Below are 14,893 nucleotides of genomic sequence, written 5' to 3' on the forward strand. Positions count from 1 at the left end.
AGGTATATAATTCTTTGTTTATAGTACGTAGTTCTAAGCAGATAATTATATTCATTTTGTGTTCCCTTGCTGGCTGCTGACGCCTCCTTTTTTTTTTGATAATCTTTTTTTTTTTTTTGATAATCTGCTGACGCCTCCTTCAATTAATCAGACCAAGACATCTGGTAGGAACTAATCCCCAAATTGCTGCACTTGGACCTTTTCCTTATATTTTGGGTCGGAATATTCAACAGCAAATTTGGCCATCTCTTGACAGCTTCAAGAAGAGAAGAGTCATTAAGATCCATGGGAGGTACACGACAGTACGTAGCCAGGTGGAGGAGGACAATCAATATCAAAACCCTAAGAAAAGAAGAAAACAAAAATCAATCAGTTATGAGAAACTTCAAACCACAAGAACAAGAACAATTTGTTTGTTAAAAGCATTTCTTAATTACTTTGGATGCGGAAGCAGACTTATGATAGTACAGCAAAAGATTCCTTCTTTCCTTTTTCTCGTATTGTATACACCGAGTATATTCTTCAGGGTCGTCTACTACACGCTTAGAGTCCCAGCTATCGTCCAACTCAACCACCCACCTCTCTTTTTTTAATCTCCTCCTCCTCAACCTCGTCTTTCTCCTCTCCTTCCACGTCCATGACTATAGCTGGAGGAGAGACAGATACCTTTATAATTATTTTGTGATTTTCTCCTTCTTCTCTACCACCATGGCCATGACTTGTTCGGGACCCTTGACAGTGGACACATCAAGTACAGAGCAATACTCTTGTTTATTAGTTTCGTTCTCCTCTTCACCAACCAAAGCCACAGCAACGTGTTGATCTAATTGGTCATGATCACCGAAATAAACCTTCACCTCCAATACAGGAGAGACCCTTTTTTCTTTATCGATTTCCTCTCTTCCTCCATGAGTTGTTGAATGTTTTTCAGATAAAAAAAGTATCTTTTTAGCAACTTGTTTGAAATCTGTGATAGCAGGCGACTCAATCACACTATAACCCATCATTTCTTTTCCCTCAACCTTGTGATGCAAGGCAGGATTTTCATTTCCATAATCACTAGAAGCCATGTTAGGGGTTGGTTGGTGCTTGCCTGTTTTGGAAGATATTTGTAGATAGAACAAGGAAGAGAAGCTCAAGAATATTTGTTCCTAATTGAGGATTTATTAAATACAGAGAGGGTGGGAGAGAATCCCACTTGGGCTTAATTCCTGCTTTTAATGTTGTTAATGCCGTCGTCGTCGTCGTCTATACTAATTACTTTTGATGCATGCCATTTATGAAATCATATTAAAATTCACATATTTCAAATATTCCAATAATTATTAATTGTAACGTTTTTTCTTCTTTAATTAACCTGTATATATATACATAAAAAGAAAATTTACTATATCAGAAAAAATCTCCTGGAGATGAAGTGGGAAAAAAGAAGAAGTATAAGATCTAATATATTGAATTATGTAAATAAAATAAGAGTGCTATTTAATTTGGCATGGAACAAATTATAAAATACCTCCAATTTTAAGTATCTATCTAGCAAAAAAATTAATGAAAAAGTCAGGAAGAAAATGTTGTACCTAATTAACCACTTAATTACTATAAAGCATCAAATTAGGAGAATATGATTTCTCTAATTGTTTGGCTTTGGAACATGTGATCATATATATATATAGCTCCAAAAAAGAATCTCCCACCAACCATGAAATACCAAATTCTGAAAGCCAATATGGGACAATATCACTGGCTTCTCTTCATGCATGACGAATTTGGACCTCCCAATCTCTTGCAAGTAACTCTCTTTTGCCGTGGAAATCAAAGACAAATAATTGGCACCAGTTGTGTTTGTAAGAAATGGACCACCACTTTAGAATCAGCTTCCGGCACCAGAGCTTGCGGCACCTATCGTCCCGATTAAGCAAGTTAGGGTCCTTTGGTCACTGCCCACGTCTGATCAGCTCTAATGGAAGTGCAGTGACCCACGTTAGCAGCAAAACCCCTCAATAACCATATATGTGCCCAAACTATATATCTCCAGAGGAATCCATGCATGCTGAGAAACAAACCTTAAAATTACAATGAAGAAGATGGAATTTGTGTTGAGAGGGAATTAATTATAGTTCAAAATGTGTTTTTATAGCTTGAAGATTCATCATCTATATATAACGTTATCATAGTTGCTATATATATATTGAATGACCTATAACTTTCTTCAAGTATATATTTCCTTTTAATATTTAGCTTTTTTATTTAAGAAATGAATGATTACTCCCACAAATTAAAGAACGACAATTGGATAAGCTAGTCTCTTTCTTTATTCACCGTCAGAACACCATTGTATAAACAGAAAGTATTTCATCTTAGTAACTCTATCATAATTTAGTTCATTTAAAACCATTAAGTCTTAATTATCATCATTTCAAATAACCAATTAATTTATACCAACTAGAGCAGTCAGTATTATCACTGTATATTCAGCTTCAGATATTATTTCATTTTGAGATGACATAAATTATCATATAAAATAGAATGGAATCTCTATCGAGAAGGGTGGACGGAAACTGTTAGTACGATGGTTAAACATTTATTTGGGATTATGATAGTGGTTGCAATTTAAAATATGTTTTATTTAGAAATGTATTAAAATAATATTTTTTTTATTTTTAAAAAATTATCTTGATATCAACACATCAAAACAATAAAATATATATTAAAAAAATTTTAATAAAAAAATTTAAAAGAACTCACTTTTATAGTATTTCCAAAGAGGCCTTGAAAGTTGTTGAATTAAGAAGCCAACAAGAAAAAAAATAAATTGAAGGAGAAAACTTCCGAAAAAAAATGATTGACTTATAAGGGATTAGGATGGGTAAACCAAGATTATTTTTTTTAACTAATGGAATTTTTAAAATTACCCAAATTAATATTTTTAAAGTTTTCATTATTAATTATTTTTTTAAACTAATGGATTTTTAAAATTACCCAAATTAATATTTTTAAAGTTTTCGTTATTAGATAACCATGCAAATTTAATGTTGGTAATTATTATATAGTAATGTCGACATTACTTTCGTATGCATAAATTCATAAATTCAACTGTAATGATTATTTTTGTTGGGAAAATAGAAAGGTGGGTGGGTTATGGTTTGTCGTTTTTAACCTAGTTAAAAAAAGAATGCTGTCAATTAACGACGTTGACCTGGTACATGATGGACTCACAATTAATTAAGGTTTCAATTTCAATTGCATGATTAGAATATTTTGACAAGTCCTCTATCTCTTAATTAGTTGTAAAAATGCATGTTTCTTTCTCCCATTTAGCCCTTACTGAATGATTTTGCTACGTTGATCTCCATTGCAAAGAATATGTTAAGAAGAAGCAAAGTTATTACACTCTGCCTGGTTTATTACCCTGTTCAAGATCTAGATTATAAATTAGATGAGTTAGTTAGATTAATTCAAAACCACAATATTTCAAGAATTTTTTTAATAAAATTTTGAAAAGGAAATTAAAAAGTAAAACTAGGTGTTTAACCAAGTAATTAAACCGGACTTTACAGAATCAACTCTTACTTAGTTTAATATAAAATCCAACCCGGATTAAATTTCAGATCAGCAAATTCCCGAGCTAACCTGCCGTTTGGGCCAAGCTCATCAGCATTGACAAGAAGGCAAGCAACTGACCGAGACTGGTGGGTTCGTAACGTGGTTATACTCTAGCTATGAGTTACACTATAATTCTTGGGAAAAACTTTCCATAACAGCTGCGTAAGTGAGTTTTTTCATGACAAAATCTTGTCGGTAAAAGTCCCAATAAAATTAATAAGTGCTATTTTCGACGAAAAGTTTAATCGGGAAAGACAGGATTTGTTGTTGTCGCAAGAACTATCTTATGATAAACTGTATATGGTGTTGGTGAGAGATTGTTAATTGTGAGTGGAAGTTGGAAAATATCTTCATGAGGTGCTCTCCACCTATATACAAATCCAAATGAGTTCAAGGAATGATTGAAGAGAAGGTGGGCAATTGATTTTCTCGAGAAAAAATTATTATTTTTGGTCGAAAATCAAAGTTACCCTCGCGACGATTAATTATGCTTGGATATATACACACAGCACAGCAGGCTGCCAGGATGATCTTCCCAGAGGAGCTTTATTAGCTCTGAAAATCTTTTCATTAGTTTGAAATTGTTGGAAAGCAATCTGTTTCTTCTATCCTTTGGACAAAAGAGTTTAGCAACTGAGTAGGAATATGATAATATTTCATTAGTGTCTGCTAACAATCTATTAATTTGTAAGAGAACAGAACGGGTAAATGGAAGTTAGAGCAATCATCTTATTCCACAGTGAAATTCATTTATCTGTAGTTCATCCTTTTACAGTATTACATCTCTCTTCTCTTCTCTTCTCTTCTCTTCTTAAACAATCTCATGAAGTATCAAGGCAGCTCTTCTTGTTTAACTAAGACTCGAGACTCCACATGTATTCTTATACTGTATGGCAAAAGCATACGGATGAAATAATAAATAAAATAAGCAGCGAAACAAAACAAAAGGCGAGAAAACAGTTGGAAGACTCTTGGGTTTCAGTGATGCTGCCAAGAGCAAGCAAATTATTGATCGCAGGCCATGCCACTTTTACTGTTGGGGCTTCTCAGATTTGAGGGGCTTCACTACCTCCCATGTGAAGTCAGGGTCGTCCCTTCCAAAGTGACCATAAGCAGCTGTCTTCAAGAACCTGCCATTGCCACCCCTCTTAAGATCCAAGCTAATGGCTATCATTCCAGGCCTGAAGTCAAATTTTTCCTTCACGATGTTGAGAATCTCCTTGTCTGGGATCTTTCCAGTCCCATATGTGTCAACAAAAACTGACAGAGGTTCTGGCACACCGATAGCATAAGAGACCTGAACAATGCATCGGCGAGCAAGGCCACTTGCAACAATGCTCTTTGCTGCCTGTCTAACAATGTAGGCACCACTCCTGTCTACCTTAGTAGGGTCCTTGCCGGAGAAGGCACCACCACCATGTGCTCCCCAACCACCATAAGTATCGATAATAATTTTACGACCAGTAAGTCCAGCATCACCGTGTGGTCCACCAATGACAAACCGCCCTGATGGGTTGAGGTGGAAAATGGTCTTCTCGTCAAGATACTTCTCAGGGATGACAGGCTTAATAACGTGCTCTTTGAGGTCAGCAGCAATCTCATCATTAGTAACAGTTTCATCATGTTGCGTAGAGATTAGAACAGTGTGCACCCGTATTGGAACCATAGCACCATTTTCATTCAAGTACTCGACCGTGACTTGTGTTTTGCCATCAGGTCTCAACCAAGGGCAGGTTCCATTCTTGCGAACTTCAGTAAGGCGGGCACCGAGCTTGGTGGCAAGAACATGACTAAGGGGCATAAGCTCAGGGGTCTCATCGGTGGCATAGCCAAACATGTGACCTTGGTCACCAGCACCAATCTCCTCAGGGCGCTTTGTAAGATGACCATGGACACCCTGTGCAATATCAGGGCTCTGCTGCTCAATGTTAACCAAGACATTGCATTTGTCCGCATCAAGACCAACATCATCAGAGACAAATCCTATTGAACGGCAAGTGCTGCGCACAATCTTCTCATAATCTACATTCGCTTTTGTGGTGATTTCTCCAAAGACCATGACCATGTTCGTCTTGGTGCAAGTCTCACATGCAACCTTGCTGTCTGGATCTTGCTCAAGGCAGGCATCTAGGATTGCATCCGAAACTTGATCACAGAGCTTGTCGGGGTGACCCTCGTTCACAGATTCAGAAGTGAACAAAAAGGTTTCCATTCTCTCGACTGCAGAGCAGGAAAACCACACACAAATTTCAATATCTTCTAACAACAGTAAATTCAAAGTATCACTAACACTGCCAATTTTCTTCGAATTAAATTAAAGCAAGAATAAGAAGATCCCATCGCTCAAGCCCAAACAGAATTTCAACCAAATCATGTAAAAGCCTAAAACAAAGATCAAACTAAGCAAGACCTTCTGACATACTTAGAGGATCAACAAAAGCTACTCTTATCTCTAGAGATGCATAAACAACCATCTTCCTAGATCAAGAAATGATTACAAAGAAAGCCCATAAGGGTTTTCATGATGATAAAAGAATAAGCTAAAAGTGATCTAAATTCACTTCAAATAAACTAAGAGAATCAAAATTCAATATCACCAATCCAAAATCTAAATTCCCATGTAGAAAAGCACAAACTTTACTTCAAATCAAACCAAAAGCCAAGTCATTTTCACCCTTTGACATTACATCAAGTTTAAAACTTCAAAACTCAATATATAGCATCTTATTTCACAACAAAAATAAGAAATCAAGATAAAGAAATGTACCCTTGAAATGAGAGGAGAAAACTCAAGAGAGAGCAGAGCAGAGCAACAACAGATCTTAGAGATATTACAGGAGCAAAGAACTCTTTGGTGGGTCTTACGTTCAAGCCTTGGCTCCTTATTTATAGACAGAACACAACAAGTGGACCTTCAGTTTCATGCTGGTGTCTTAAGATTTTTGGTCTATTATTGGATGTTGAGTGGGGTCCATGTTTGTGAATGTAAGAGATCTTAGCTGTTGGATATGAAAAGTGGAAGGTGAGGATTGATTTGAGTCGGTGGAGATAATGACAGGGAACAAACCCACCGATAAATTACGAGGGGGAGAGAGAGAGAGAGAGCTGGTGAAGAGATGGCTCCTTGATTTTTTCACCGACCTCCACCGTGTATTAGCCAATCGAGGTATTGATTAACCATGGAGACCGAATCTCAAAATGAAAGTGGGTTTGGTTTTTTGTTTCTTAGACTTTCAACCCATAATCGTTCCTCTCTTTTTTTTTTTAGTTTTTTTTTTAGTTTAATGTGAGTATCCGAGTCAGCTTGCACGTACCTCGACTAATTTCACGGGTCCTAAAGTTAACGACCATGTAAGTCTCCAGTGACCATCATATAAGCAACCACAGGGTTCGAACTTGAAACTACAAAAAGAACAAACATCTTGGTCTCAAACTCTTACCACTGAACCACTATCTAGATGGTTATAATCATTCCTCTCTTTCTTTACATGTCTGCTTTTTATATCTTGCTTCAATCAATAATATTTAATAAGAAATAAAAAATACAATTTATAATTTTTAAAAATTTATTTTTTCAGATCATAACAGTAAACACTAAAAAAATATCTACACCCTAGATCCGTTTTAGAAAAGAAATACAAATCAAATTTATATAAAAATGTTGTACAGTTCAAGATCCAAAGGATGTGCAAGTGAATCCCAAGGTGATTAAAAATATTTCTCATTTTAATAAATATAATGTGAAGTCAAGAGCATATGCATGGCTCCAAATAACGTCTCCATGCCTCTTATTTTAGGTCCAAATCTGGGGTCATGAAACCATGCATGTTCTTTCCCTGCCTGCCGACACTCAGAGTTATGAATGCAGTTACGCGTTTACGGTCTGCACATGGGAAAAGAAAGGAAAGACGGTTCCTTCCATGCTGTCTTGCCAAGAAGAAGAAGAAGAAAAGCATTTAATTAATAAAAGAAAATCCTTTGACTGAAGTACTTCCATGACAGAATATAGTAACCTTTTGTGGTGGTGTCATGAAAAACCATAGAATGCGATCATTATTAGCTAATGGTTTTATTTAGGATTAATTTTAGGTTAAGATACTTTAAGGTTAGTTAACCCCAAAGAAGATAATTAATTAATTATAACGTTATTTGTTGGTTTTTTATTGTATAGTTAGAACTTAAAATTATCTTGTTGAGATTTTTTTAATATTACCAGGTGTGAAAAAAACAAAATTACAGTGTGTTTCTAGTAATTTATATTTTTTTATCCCTTCTTTTTCTTCCCCTAGCTATTTCTCTCTCTTAGCATATCAATTTATATCCCGTTTTATTTCTTGACTATTAAATCTTTATATAATTTTATGTTAATTTTTATACATGTTAAGTAATTTCAATTTTAATTTATTGAGTAAGCAACCTCTATTTCCAATATCAATTGTTACAAAACCAATATTTTGAATCGTGGCTATCTTAAAATTATGTTATTTTTTGAATATTTTTATAACATGTGTTATTTTTCAAAACTTTTCCTAGATTATATAAAATATCACAATACATCTTAAAACTGATTCAACACATCATTATCTTGCTCTAACTTCTATTTTAACCATTTGGGATACACAAATAGTGTATGAAAGTGTTTATTCTAAATTAATATTTTTTTAATGATTTTGATGTGCTGATATAAAAATTAAAAAATTATTTTTATATATATATTTTTTTAAAAAAAATACTTTTCAAAAACAGATAACATCATAGTACTATAATGTAATCCAGTTTCCCAATCAGGTCCGAAGTAGAAACGGTTCTCTTCTGTATAATCTGGTCTTGAAATTAAGAAAAGGTTTAACACGTGACAAGTCTTTTAGAATTATTGGTTGGTGGTTAAAGTGAAGATAGATAATCGCTTTACAAATTATTTGTGTTTTTTAAATGGGTTGGTAAATAAATGTAGTAAAGGGAAGGACTTAATTGGTTAATTAAATCTTCAATTTTATTCAAAGACTATATATTATGATACCACCTGATTTAACTAATTAATTATCTATTCTAATTAACACTCTCCTATTATGAATTAAACAGGTTGAGATAAAATAAGTATTTTTAATATTTTAAAAAAATTAAAACATTTCTTAAAAAACACGTTTTTTATCAAGCCAACTATAAGTGTGTGATTAAACCACGTTTTTTCTTAAAAAAATAATAATCTGAAACAGCTAGCACGTGTGATGCGGGTTGGTGAATTTGGTGCGTCAGCAAGGAAGGAAGGCAGTAGGTAAACTCAATATCAAAACAGGTGGTGACATGGCAACAGATGAATTCCTTCTTCATCATCTCGCTCATGCACCATGCATCGCTGCTAAAATGATTAGATGAAAACCACGTTAATTTCAAGACATGTTTCTCTGCAAACTTGGCAAGAACAAACAGAATCTCAGCACGTTAAGATGATTCAGAGTCATCAACAGAGTCCCTTTCCGACTCACTCTTCTAACTCTAATCATGAGTGGGATATATAGGAGCTTATCCCTTTCCGACTCACTCTTCTAACTCCAATCATGTCTAGGCAAGGCCAGGCATGCCTTCACGTTTTCTTTCTCAAGAAATCTTCCGTGCCTGCTTGCATTATATAAAAAAATGATGTTTTTGTTACCGTACACCGCATGCCAAACAGTTTCTAAATCAAACAGATTAATTAAGGTGTGAAGTTAAGAGAGCTACATTAATACTGGATTAGCAAGAAATTCACAGTGAATTAACATCCACCTGTATTACCTGAAAAACTATTCTTTTTCCTCCTTTCGAACAACGAAAGGATCATTAATTAAAAAAAGAAAATTCCTAGGGAGATAAATTGAATTACCCAAAGATAATCTTAAAGTTCTTCTGCTCTTGGGCTGGCATGTTGCTTTATCTTCCTTCTGTCAGGGTCTTAACTTTCTGGGCTTGGTTTTTTGAGGGTGTTCCCTCTCTCATCTCCGAAGCTTAATTAGTCGGTCCATATCAAAATAGCTGCTAACCACCGTAGTATATTATGGACTGGTACTAGTGTTACCTGTTTGGCTCTGCGGTTGAACCTGTGTTTGACTAAATTTTAATTATTTTTTTGGCTAAAATTGAGTGCGGTTTGTATTTTTTGAATCGTTTTGATGTGCTGATGTCAAAAATAATTTTTAAAAAATAAAAAGATATCATTGGCATGTATTTCGGCACGAAAAGCTATTTAAAAAGCAACCATTATCATACTGCCAAACTAGCTCAGGCGTGGTGGCAATATTTCCCCGGAAGGTGACGGGTGGCCGGATTGTTTCTATTCTTGTTGAAACTGTTACCACTCTAGCTAGGGTGTTGGAGCTCGAAGAATCTAGAATTGAGGCGGGAAGGGGATAAGCCGACACGATGCTAACTGGATTTGGCGGGAAAAAACGCTATTAACTAACTGATTAAATTATAACCGCCAGCGCGTAACCGCTGGGGAAAAAAGAAGAAGAATGCGGTGAGCGTGGATCGAACACGCGACCTTCAGATCTTCAGTCTGACGCTCTCCCAACTGAGCTATCCCCGCCTTCACGCTCATTCATCTTATAATTTATAATATATATCTACTAAACAAGAACTACTACTATGATTTGTGGTTCCTGCAAGTGAAGTGACGACATTATTATTCTGTGTGGCATTGGATATTGGTTGTTTATGAGCTTAAATAATCCATCTTTTAAAATCCATCTAAGATAAGTCATGATTCGACAGTGATCTAGTCAAAAAATGTGATGGGAATGGGAAAGATTAATAGTTATAAGAGAATTAAAGAAAAATAAAAAGGGAGAAAAAATCCAAGTCTAAATAGAAGATGAACGGTGGAAATAGGAATAGTAGTTTCCTATTTGCTTGCTGAGACAGTGTTGCATATGCTAAAAAAGAAAGTTAATCTGTTCTGTTGAAGAAAGAAATACGTAGATATATGCGTAGGCACATTGGCTAACGAAGAAGAAAGGTCATTTGAATTTAATGTCCTTGATTTAATAGGCTATATATAATAGAAACCTGTATTCAAGATTTTGTATAGGAGCTCGGATTCCAGTCCTTTCGTTAGAGGTAAGCATAGCTGGAAGGAATCTCTTCCTGCGGCGAATAAAGGAAGAAAAAGGGCTATCTAATGGGATATAATGCAAGCAAGGAATCCTCCTTTTGAACTTCCACACGCAGAATAGTATATTAATATGATATTTCCAACTCAACCAAATTGTACTCAAAAAGTTGTATTTTGGCAAAGGAAAAAGGAACCAAGTTTTTTTTGCCATTTTCCTAAAACAAAACAGTTAAAGTTCCAAAAGCTTGAAACATTCCTAGTTAATTTTTGAGGGAGATAAACCTCTGATCATCTAATGTACTGACAATATGTATGCTAGTAGCAACATGCCCTAATATCCACACAAAAAGGCATTAATTAAGTCTGGTGCTGGCTCTTTCTATACTCACAAACTGGCACTTCCACCAAGCCTCCATGTAAGTTCATCGGTTGCGGTTGTTTTGGGTCATCACCACAAGCTTTCGACCTCCCCCATTTTTCCAAACTCCATGAACTGGCAACACCACAGCTATATCTTTGTTCACATCTGCTTTCTCTTCTTTTTCATCAATACCAGCATCAGAATTACTAGCATCTGGCAGTGAGGCAGTGGAAGTACCCCCGAGACGGTTCTTCATGAACTTCGTGGTTTTTTTCCGAGGTTTATTCCCTCCTCCCCCGGCCCCCACATTCTTCTTCAAGCTGACACCAGCTGCCTGAGCAGCATGTTCACTCTTTGGCTCCCTTGACAAATCCAAGTTAGCTTGTTTGTCAACCAAAATCTTTGATTTGCCTTTTCCACCACAATTCCCATCCTTTGGTAAGATCTCCACCCTAAGACTATCTGAAAAAATGTTCTCAGAGACACTGATAACATTATCATCACACTTCTCTTTGCCTTTCTTCGAACATTTCTTGCTTTTGGATGGACCATTGTCAATGCTCAAACCATTCCCCCCCACATTGAAATTATAAATCTCAACAAGCTCTCTTTGCTTCTCAGCTTTGGGACAAAGTCTAGCCAGCTCTAGGACAAGATGTGACAGGCCAAATTGATGCACATAGGCAAGATACTCTGCAACATCAATTATGTCACGGTGATACTCTCTGGATATTATCTTGAATGCAGCGAATTTGTCCTTGTCAAATTCTAATGCAGCACGAATTTTCTCCACTAGAGCCTTATTAGCAGATTGAACATCCTCAACCTTCAGCATAGGTGAGGCACTTGTAGACATATTGTCCACTTGAGTGGCAGACAGAGAGGGAAAACTTGAAAGAGATTTGTGAGAAGTCCTGTCTGCAGGATTTGGAGCAGCGCTAGCTTGGCTGACCTTGCTGTTACTATTTGAAGTCCTTGATGAACTTGCAAAATTAGAAGATACAAGAAGTCCATTAGCCCTTGATGACCCAGCCTGAGGAGAGCTCGTGTAAGTAGATAGAACAGATGAACTCGGAGATCTGGATGAAGATAAAACCCTAGAATCCGACACAGGTCTTGACTGGTACGAAATACTAGCTACTGAGTTAGGATGATTGTTTGCTGGCAAAGCCCGAGAAGAATTAAGAACTTTTACCATGTTTTGGCGGCTGAGGTGAGCAGCCATTGTATTCCCACTCAACCCTCCCAAACCATTTCTGGATCTCCGTTGGCTGCTTCTTGGAGCCAAAGGAAGTGGGGGAAAGGATGTTTCTTCCATTGGTGCTCTGCTAGTGTTCCATCCTAAAACATGATGATATCTTGAAGGCGGCTCAGAATCTGTGGTGGCTAATGACTCAAAAGGGTTAACAATCATATCAATTTCATGTTCCTCTCTATGAGTAGAAACTGTTTGCGCATTTGAAGAAATATCACAAGACCTTTCAGCATTGGCAGGCTCAAGACTATCTTCAATGGCCATGTTCATTTGATAGCCTGACGAATTTGAATGACTACCACGACCACCACCACGCCGATCATGTTCATTAATTTGCCGAAACTGGAAACTCACAGGTATCTGGATGTAGAAAATGGAAGTGGCATGTTATTATCAACATTATAAAGAATAAAAATCATTAAATGATCACAAATGGCTACAGAGTGCTCAGGTGTGGTAGACTTCAACATAAAATGAAGAACACGGAAAAAGCCGACAACATTGGTAACGTACAAGAATTCAAAAGATCCATACACACCTGAAGTAGAGCACTGCGCTTAGAACGAGACATGCGCCCTCCATGTTCCATGGCATTATGCCTCTACCAATATCAGAAATACACAAGTCTTCTTAGTCATATAGTACACTCTAGAAAACATAAAAACTGAATTTTAAATATTGACAGCCAAAACAAAATTGTGCATCATGAATTCTGCTAGATATCACCTTCAATTCGAATTCAGTTGCAAAAACAATAAACTTTCTTGCAAGGCAAGCCTCATCCTCGCATAAGTAATGCTCTTGACGAAAATGGATCTGAGACATAAAGTCTCGTATGTTAATTAAAAAACTAGGAGTAACCATGACATACAGTAAAAAGCAAGTGACTAAGAAATGTGCAAACAAAATATAATCAACCTCCAAGTAATCATAATTGTTAAAGTATTCATATTGTCCAGGATGCTGCCTGCATTGAACAAAATAAATTGGACATATGAAAGTGTACATTTGATAGAACAAAATGCTAAATAACTTGAATACTTTTCTAAGGAAATATGCATGGGTTTACCTTTGGCATATGTGGCAAGTAAAATGATCAGTGGACATGTGCAGGTAAAGCTCATTATCTCCATAAAAAGGATTCTCACAGAACTCACACATAGGATGTCCTGTAAATCCACCTCTTTCGCTTTCATTGCCATCAACCACTGAGTCACCCGTCCTCACATGTTGAGTCAATTGTTCTCTATTATATAACTTCTGCTCACTTATAAATATCTGGTTCAAAACTTAGTTAAGTCAGACAACACAAGTGTGGCTACCAAAGCAGAGATCAAGAATTAAAATTTTCCATTGATACGAGACAATCAAATCCTACAGTACATTCTACATTGAATAGTCTCATAAAGCTATGAAACATAAACCATTTCAGAATCTCATATTTCAACTCTCCATTGATGCTCATTCTTCAAATACCAAGCTAAGAAGCAAAGTTTAACAATAAATCATCATATCACATAAAATATGGATACAAGGAAAAACATCTCTCACCTTCCTACCTTCCAAACACAGACTGCACATAAACAGACTATGCCTGTGAAACAAATGAGCCTTCAATTGCTCAACGCTATTAAACTCCCTTGACCCTCCATTCTTCTTGTTGCAAACATTGCATGATAACTTACACATAGCTTTGATCATCTTATAATGATCAAAATCATCAAAATAAGCTTTTGTCCCTTCATGATACCAATACTCCCCTGCTTTACCCTCACTTCCATTAATTTCTCCTAAACCCTTGAAGTCACTTATCATCCTTGTATAATCCCCTAATGCCTACAAAAAACCAAAACCCAAAAATTTAAAAGACCAAAACTTCACAGTATATAAATCAAGACCCAGATATTAAAACCATCATAAACAACAAAAAGACCGACACTTTTCAGCAAAAGATAAAAACCCAGGAATAAAAAGACACATAGTAGATGAAATAACTAGCCTTAGTGACAAAGATGGTGTTGGATTCTGATTTGCAAATGCAGCAATAGAAATCATTGCAAATGAAACGAAGACGAATGATGCAAGTAGAACAGACTTCTTTATGGAGACATGGTCCGTAAGCAACCCATTCAAGGGTATCAGCACAAACAGCACAAGTATCATCCATTTTTTGATCTGTGCAGAGAGATTTTGATCAAATTTGTGAATAAATCAAAATGGGCTTCTTATTTTTTGTTCTTGTTGTCAATGTTCATGGGAAGTTGAAAGATTTTGATTTTGATGCAGAGAATATTATGGGTTTTTTGGTGTTTTTCTTTTTCGGGAAGCCAAACAGAAATTGATCGAGAGTTGCAAAGAAAATGAACAGGCAGGGGACAGGGCATATGTTTATGGGGAAATGGTGTAAGGACGACTAGTCGTTCGTGTAATCACTTGACTCTAGGATTGGAATTAGAGCGTTTCAAAAAAAAAATTGAAATTTTTTTGAAAAAAATTATTTTTTTATTTTTTTAAATTTTAAATATATTAATATTAAAAATAAATCTTTTTAAAAAATATTATTTTAATATATTTTTAATTAAAA

General features: G+C 35.8%; 2 protein-coding genes and 1 non-coding gene across 3 annotated transcripts; all 3 read right to left on the bottom strand.

Moving 5' to 3' along the window:
* Positions 1 to 4,308: 4,308 nt before the first annotated feature.
* On the bottom strand, positions 4,309 to 6,534 carry LOC7478878 (S-adenosylmethionine synthase 2-like). Its single transcript, XM_002319427.4, has 2 exons — positions 6,371 to 6,534; positions 4,309 to 5,823 (listed from the first exon to the last, which is right to left on the bottom strand). The coding sequence occupies exon 2, from the start codon at positions 5,813 to 5,815 to the stop codon at positions 4,634 to 4,636; it is 1,182 nt and encodes a 393-aa protein (XP_002319463.2). The 5' UTR covers positions 5,816 to 5,823; positions 6,371 to 6,534; the 3' UTR covers positions 4,309 to 4,633.
* A 3,561-nt stretch (positions 6,535 to 10,095) lies between these two features.
* TRNAF-GAA (transfer RNA phenylalanine (anticodon GAA)) lies at positions 10,096 to 10,168 on the bottom strand. The gene has a single exon. It is a non-coding gene; the product is annotated as a tRNA-Phe (tRNA).
* A 621-nt stretch (positions 10,169 to 10,789) lies between these two features.
* On the bottom strand, positions 10,790 to 14,679 carry LOC7465219 (E3 ubiquitin-protein ligase HEL2). The gene is made up of 7 exons (XM_024583897.2): positions 14,309 to 14,679; positions 13,861 to 14,145; positions 13,379 to 13,587; positions 13,228 to 13,276; positions 13,036 to 13,125; positions 12,848 to 12,910; positions 10,790 to 12,669 (listed from the first exon to the last, which is right to left on the bottom strand). Exons 1-7 carry the CDS (start codon positions 14,474 to 14,476, stop codon positions 11,116 to 11,118), a joined length of 2,418 nt encoding a protein of 805 aa, XP_024439665.2. The 5' UTR covers positions 14,477 to 14,679; the 3' UTR covers positions 10,790 to 11,115.
* Positions 14,680 to 14,893: the final 214 nt, after the last annotated feature.

Source organism: Populus trichocarpa, chromosome 13 (genome assembly GCF_000002775.5).
Source record: "Populus trichocarpa isolate Nisqually-1 chromosome 13, P.trichocarpa_v4.1, whole genome shotgun sequence".
Lineage (NCBI taxonomy): Eukaryota > Viridiplantae > Streptophyta > Magnoliopsida > Malpighiales > Salicaceae > Populus > Populus trichocarpa.

Coding starts and splice junctions, on each gene's coding strand:
- LOC7478878 (XM_002319427.4), bottom strand. CDS start 5,815: ATGGAAACCTTTTTGTTCACTTCTGAATCTGTGAACGAGGGTCACCCC.
- LOC7465219 (XM_024583897.2), bottom strand. CDS start 14,476: ATGGATGATACTTGTGCTGTTTGTGCTGATACCCTTGAATGGGTTGCT. Junction 12,911..13,035: donor CAACTGAATTCGAATTGAAG/GTGATATCTAGC, acceptor TGATATTGGTAG/AGGCATAATGCCATGGAACA. Junction 12,670..12,847: donor AGCGCAGTGCTCTACTTCAG/GTGTGTATGGAT, acceptor TTCTACATCCAG/ATACCTGTGAGTTTCCAGTT.